A 7153-nucleotide genomic window follows, 5' to 3' on the forward strand; every position below is an offset into this window, starting at 1 on the left:
CTTATTTAATGTCAGTAAAAGAAGTCAGGTTGGTTAATGACTAAATTGGGTCACTATACATAAGTAGGATTGGTGGTTCCAGTTTTCAACATTTCTTTACACTTTCCAATGAGGCTTTTGATGATGAGATTCCTGGTAAGTGGCTTCTTTGAGTCATGACATTTAGAATTAGGGACATTGAGATCACATGGCAGATGTAGAACTTGAGGCTCCAGTGGGAAGTTACTGACTCTCATTTGCCCTTTGACAACCAGAACCAGAACCAGGTCTTAAATCTTCTATGGGGATTGGCTTTGGGAATCGCTGATCTGGTAATGTTATGTATGCCTCCTATGGGATATGAGCAACACATAGCTGCTGGTTTCTTATAGAGAAAAAAGTTTTTATTGATATTGCACAGATGTCCTCATGGTTCAGTGTTGATGGTCTTACATGGTGTTTTTATTGATATTGCACAGATGTCGTCATGGTTCAGTGTTGGTGGTCTTACATGGTGTCTACGTGGGCCCATTTCCTAGGCTGGTTTTGGTAGTAGCTTCCTGGGCTTTACTGACAACCTGCTTTATTCACATTTGTAGCTAACTGATGAGCTGGCTCCTCCTAAGCCACCTCTGCCTGAGGGTGAAGTCCCTCCACCCAGGCCCCCACCACCAGAAGAGAAGGATGAAGAGTTCCCTGAGCAGAAAGCTGGTGAGGTGATTAACCAGCCAATGATGATGGCCGCCAGGCAGCTCCACGATGAAGCTCGGAAATGGTCTAGCAAGGTAAGCCCCGGGACTTTCTTTCCTTGCTGGGGATGCGTGCCTTTTCAGAAAGGACGGAGAACACCCCAGGAAGAAGTCCATGTGATCACTTTGCTTCTTGCTCAGTTCCTTCATTTCAGGCAGTGGGTTTTTACCAGCGATTTAGTGAGAAGTCTCTAGTGTTTGATGGCTTGCCTTTGCCTGGGCAGAGGTAAAAGCTGAGATGTCAGTGGCTAAAGAAGAGAGTCTGGCCCCTTTGTCCAGTAGAGTGTCAGCTGTACTGATCCTGACATCTGGGGTCTTTTTTAGAAACTGTTTATCCTTTCTCAGAATCATCTTGTGCTTTTTCTCTACTTAGGAATGCTCCAGGTTATGTTCAGCTCTGATTATTTAAAATTCTAACTATTCCTGTGGCTGAGATCTGGGTGCAATCCAGTTCTACTGCATGCTCACCTTTTCCCATCACTGGAAATGAGTAGTTGGTTTTTTTTGCTTAGAGCAAAATCCTGCTGCTCATCTGCCAATGAGGATATGGTTCTTAGCTCGAGACTGTAAGGAATCAGAAATCTAGCTCTTCATTCCCACTATATTCCTTTATATTCATCTTAACAGAATATACTTCCCAGAGGAAGTTAATCTTGTGTTGTTGTTGGATTTTTTCTTCAGGCTGAGAAATTGACCTTGGTTTGTTCTATTTTGTTTGTTTCTTGTTTTGTTTTTCAAGACATGGTTTTTCTGTGTAGCTCTGGCTACCCTAGAACTCAACCTGTACACCAGGCTGGCCTGGAACTCAAGAGATCCCGCCTGCCTCTTTTCCTGAGTGCTGAGATTAAAGGCAAGTGCCACCACTGCCAATGTTACCTTGGAGCCCAGTCTGGTGTTGGATCTGACCAGTGGAATTATTTATAATGGTGTCTCTCCAACACTCCCAGGATCATGTAGCATAATCCTACTGTGAATGGACAATGGGTGACAATAGGGTTGATTTCCCCCAAAGAAAATGCAAATGTAGTTATAATGAGCCTGCACATATTGTGAAAATGTATGTGGAATATAAAGGGTCAGACAGCACTGGCCCATATAGTTGCCCCACTATGCTCAGTGTGTTCATAAGTCCTGGCCAGAAGGTCTGATTTCATGAGTTCCCCGACTTTTGACTTGTACAAAGCTAGGAACTATATGAACTATATATGCTTTGGGAAGGTATATGTGTTTGTATCTGTCGCTCTGACTTTGGGCAGCTTGTTACTCTGAATGTTAGCAGCAGTCAACTGGTCTTTCCTTCAAGGAATGGGGAGGAGCCTTGGTTGTGGCAGTTTAGGTGAAAGGATTGGTGGTTACCTAACCCCTTGTTGGCCCTGTGTCTTCCAATTTGATTGCTACTTTGAGGTGGATTTTGTGTTTAGGATAAAATTTGTTTGTTTGTTTGTTTGATTTTGCCTGCGTGTATGTCTGTGCACCACATGTGTGCAATGCCCATGGAAGCCAGAAGGTGTCAGATCCCCTGGAATTGGAGTTAGAGATGGTTGTGAACCATCATGGGGGAGGTGGGAACTAAATCCAGGTCCCTGAGGACAGTAGTCCATGCTCTTAACCACTGTGCTATCTTTCTAGCCCCCAGAATTTCTGTTGTTACTTTAAAAGTTTTTCTGTTTCTTGAGACAGTCTCATGACTCATTGCTCTCCAACCTGGTCTTTTTGCCTCTGCCTCTGGAGTACTGTTAGGATAACACTTTTGGGAACCTTAAATAACATTCTGTATAAACATTCATTTCCTCCTGGTCACAGATTCTTGGTGTAAACCTTTTTTCACCAGTCTTTTTTATAAATGGCTCGGCTTCATTAGAGCAATTCCTTTTCTTTCCACTCCAGCTTGTTTTTAGCATCTGTTTTATCTTCCTAGCCTCTTAGAATCCCTGTTTTTGGTACAAAACTCACTTTCTTTCCTTCTTGGTTCCTGTCTTTCATAAGCAACCACTTGGGTTCATATGAGGCTCCTCTGAGCTTAGCCTCATTTAGTTGCCAAGTCCATGTGTTACCTGATCTGTGTACCAGTAAGCTGAGTTTGGGGTGAGAAGCTGTTTTCAACAAAGGAGAGAGTTAGGCTGTACTTACACGGTGGCACTTTCAGTTGCTGCAGTGAGATACTTTGGAAGAGTTGTCTCTGAAGACATTTTTAAGGAGGAAGACAGTCCGAGGTGTAGGGTTTTCACTGCTCTAGGAACTAGATGAGTGTCTTCTTGGGCCCCTTAGAGCTAGCTGGGTGGTTGTAGGGTATTTGGTAAACCTCTTCACTTTTGTCTCCTGGTTTGCTACCTTTGACATACCATTTCTAACGTAGAACTTCTGATCCCTGAAGGAAATAAGGAGAGTCTGGGAGCTGCAGAGCTGTGTGCTCCTGGATGATGGAATAGTGATTTAGGAGGATGCTCAGTTTTTCCTTCCAAACAGCTTACATGACTGTGCTCACTTTTCTCCTCTAGAGTCTCTGTAAAGGTAATGGCTACTGGGTTGTTTGGCTCCCCAAACATGTGATTGTGGTCAAATTTAACTTCAGCAGCAAGTATATAGCCCCTGCCCTCTGTGGAAACATTTTGCTGGATCAAATTTCTCCACTTATCTCAAGGAGACTTAGGTTGGAGGCTGAGTTCCTGTCTTTGAATCTTGGTTCCCATGGCTCCTGGAGAGCATGCCATTTTCTTTCCCATCCCAGGCAAGCTTTGGTAACTAAACCAGCTGAAGCTTCGTTCCCGAGTCCTGTTGTTCTTACTAACACTATCCCTGTTTCTCACCCTTCCCGCCATCGACAAAGCCGGGTATCCCAGCCGCTCAGGTGGGTATAGGAGTTGTAGCTGAGGCAAATGCGGCTGATGCTGTTGGGTTCCCTTTCCCCTCTGACATGGAAGACGATTACGAACCTGAGCTGCTGTTAATGCCATCTAATCAGCCGGTCAACCAGCCCATTCTGGCCGCGGCTCAGTCCTTGCACCGGGAAGCTACCAAGTGGTCTAGTAAGGTACTGATCGGTACCCCCAGTTGGGGGCTGCTCCAAATGCATCCGGCCATGTGCAGCCTTGACACCTTGCATCACTCATTATCTGTGCGGGTCCTGTGAGTCTGAGCCGGGCGGGCAATTGTCTGTCTGCACCTTGTTGTTAGGACTGGCTTCACAAGTTTAATAGGTTTGCTAATGCCCAACTGAATTGCATTTATGTTTGTGGAATACAAGGATATGGGGGTCACTTTCCAAAGAATTCATCCCCCCCCCTTTTGTGGCCAATACTGGAGCTATAAACTCCTTGGGAAGCTGTAGCTGCATCTCTTGGTGACTTCTAGGTCAGGAGCCATTGGGGACACTCTTGAGTTCCCCTAGCTTGACCACTGAGCTTTGCTTGGCTCCCACTGACCTCTCACTGATGGCTCAGCAGAGTTGATCAGAGCAAGCAGCAGCTTTATCTGGCAGACTCAGGAGGACTGCTTGCTGCCCTGCACCTGGCTGTGTGACAGATGCTGGCCCTCATGGGAGCCCACAGGTGTCTCAGAGGCATTGGAAGTGGCCACAGGGACAGCTCAAGTTAGGTGACAGAGCCTTGGGTTCATTTGGAGAGCTGAGGCATAGAAGTGATCATGTTTATTTCCTCTTTAAAGATGGCATGTTGCAAGAAAGAGCCTGAAGATGGTGGGTTAATAACTAACTCTGGCATTGTGCTGTCTTCTAACCAATGTCATGTAATCCTAAATTACATCAGGTCTATGCTGGAAGTTTGTCCAGAGGGCTTCATCTAACACAAGCCTCTCCCCATGACTTCCTCCCAAACCTGTGTTCTCTTGCCTCAGTTTAATTCCCGAGACATTTTATACTTTCAAAGCACTAATGATGAGCCAGTTCATGGTGCCTTTCGAGCTCTTGCAAGAGTACCCTGAGTGGCATGGTTTGTGTGTGCCTCACTGCATTATATAGAAATCGAAAAGCATGAGGGGAAAAATGAGTGGGGCCTGGCCATTCAGGTAGTTTTAAATAGTGTAGTTGCTATAAGGATATAAATTACTCAAATATTTCCTTACTTATAATCCACGAGAGTTTTAAGTGAACCAATTGCCAAATTTCAGATAAACTGCCATTAATAAGAGGAGGTTCCATTTACAGCCTGACTCAGGCTTATTTATTTGATTCCTCCCTCAGCATCCTAGGTGAACATTCCTTAATTGGAGGCTTCATGAAGCTGATGGGACAGAACAATTGATTTGTTACCTTTTAAAATGTGGGATGATTAAAATAGTATGACAGGTCAAGAGGCAGTAGAGGGCAAAGTAGTCTAGATGAAAAACTATTCCAGTTCTCTTGTGTTTCTCACTTAGGCTGAGAATCATTACCTGGGGTTTTAAGATCTAGTGAAGTTGCACAAGTCCTTGGCTGCTTTTTACAAGAGCAAAGATGAAGAGGATGCTTTCAGCATCTGGAAAGATGAAGAGGATGCTTTCAGCACCTGGAAAGCCTCCTCTGCGTTCTCCCTCTCTGGCCGCCTCCCCTGCTTTCTCCCCTATTATAGAAGTGAAGACGCCTGTATGAGCGGCTCCTTGGCTCTGGCCCTATGTTATTGACACAATTAACCTGGAGATGCTCAAGTGCTTGTCCAGTGCTGTGCCTGGGACACCCATGTTGCCCTTTCAGACTAATATCTGGGTCTTGTTTTCAGCCAGGATATTCTCTCATGAGTGCTGGGGCAAGAGCCCTGTCTCTCTCTTCTGCTTCTCCAGTGCTTTCTAGTACCCCAAACAGTACTCTCCCCGTTTCCTGTCCTTCCAGAGGGCTGCTAGAGCAGCAGGCTTCCTCCCGGTTTTCTACTTTCCTTAACTTGGCTGGTGTGTAGGCAGAGCTCATGCTGTATCTATGCTTCTCTCTAGGGCAATGACATCATTGCAGCAGCCAAGCGCATGGCTCTGCTGATGGCAGAGATGTCTCGGCTGGTAAGAGGGGGCAGTGGTACCAAGCGGGCACTTATTCAGTGTGCCAAGGATATCGCCAAGGCCTCTGATGAGGTGACGAGGTTGGCCAAGGAGGTTGCCAAGCAGTGCACAGATAAGCGGATTAGAACCAATCTCTTACAGGTACTTGGGAAATAGGCTGTGTGTGTGTGTCCATGGTGGTGGGGGATGGGATGAGAGGAGAGAGAGAACGAGTGGGGAGGGAGGGAACAAGAGAGACAGCACCTACGTGGGAAGCTCGGATGATGACTGTGAGGGAAACAGTAGAGGGAAGTGGGTTACTAGGAAGAGGCACTCAAGAAGGGAAAGCAACAGCATTAAGGGCAGTGTGGGGATACAAAGTTTTATTTCTTAACCCAGTAGAATTTCAACCATATGGTCAGGACTGATGGTAGGGATTAGAACTACTGCATTTGTGCTGCTCTTTTATTGAGTACTTTCTGCATGTTATCAACTGGAAATGGAGTTGGCTATGAACTTGTGGGCAAGAGAGCCAACAAACGTCAAATGAAACTTTCTCTTTAGGTATGCGAGCGAATCCCAACTATAAGCACCCAGCTCAAAATCCTATCCACAGTGAAGGCCACTATGCTGGGCCGGACCAACATCAGTGATGAGGAGTCTGAGCAGGTATGTGCTGCTGCTCTGGAGTCTCTGTCTCAAGCTTCTTTGCTGCTTAATTTCAGCTTTAGGACAAACTTACCTCTAAATTGAGAATTCAGCAACCCTCTCTTGCCTTACCTCCCCTTGGGTGGGCCTTACTGAGTCACACGCCTGATTGTATGGTAGAGAGCACATCTTGGTAGCACTGCGTACAGAGGACCCATCATTATTTTAAAAGTTAAAATGAGAGAGATAGTCAATCCCCACTAGGTAGACCAGCCGCTCTGAGCGCTACAGAGGCTACGGGTACCCTCGAAACAGGGAGGATATGCTTCCTGCTGCTGACACTGCCATTACTTCAGTCCAGTAGCTCTCATCTTCATTACCATGGGAGCTTCATCAAAATCCCTACCTTCCATATATTGTAAGCAGAATTGGGTCCTGGATTGCTTTCCTTGGTAGGGTGTCTTGTTCCTAAAGATAGGAGAAGTTGGGAAATGAAAGGCAGGACTAGGATTAATGCTAAATCACATCAAGCTAATTAATCACATCATGTATGTTGGGACTATGTGTTTAATGAAATTAAAAAAAAAAGCCTGTGTAGACTGGAACAAACTGAGGATATAAGTGAAAAGTCTTGAGCTGGACCCTGACTTTGTTGTATGAGTTTGCCTGGCAAGGATATAAGCCTTTCCGGGCCTGAGACCTTTCCTAAGAAGGAAGCGGACCAATGTTTGGAATTTAGACTGTAGGTACTTCTCCCAGAGCCCTCTGTATTTTATGCATACATTTCACTCATGGGATACATTTCCCCGCTTAGG

General features: G+C 45.6%; 1 protein-coding gene across 2 annotated transcripts in view; it reads left to right on the forward strand.

The window, feature by feature from the left end:
* Positions 1-7153, forward strand: part of Vcl (vinculin) — a 104294-nt gene that overhangs the window by 94145 nt on the left and 2996 nt on the right. Inside the window, exons 18-21 of one of the 2 annotated variants that reach the window (XM_006518922.2) lie at positions 579-764; positions 3556-3759; positions 5649-5852; positions 6255-6359. In XM_006518922.2, the coding sequence (XP_006518985.1) occupies positions 579-764; positions 3556-3759; positions 5649-5852; positions 6255-6359 (699 nt within the window). The remainder of the gene's footprint in view (positions 1-578; positions 765-3555; positions 3760-5648; positions 5853-6254; positions 6360-7153) is intronic. The other variant, NM_009502.5, reaches the window with a different exon arrangement.

This window comes from Mus musculus, chromosome 14 (genome assembly GCF_000001635.26).
Source record: "Mus musculus strain C57BL/6J chromosome 14, GRCm38.p6 C57BL/6J".
Classification (NCBI taxonomy): Eukaryota; Metazoa; Chordata; class Mammalia; order Rodentia; family Muridae; genus Mus; species Mus musculus.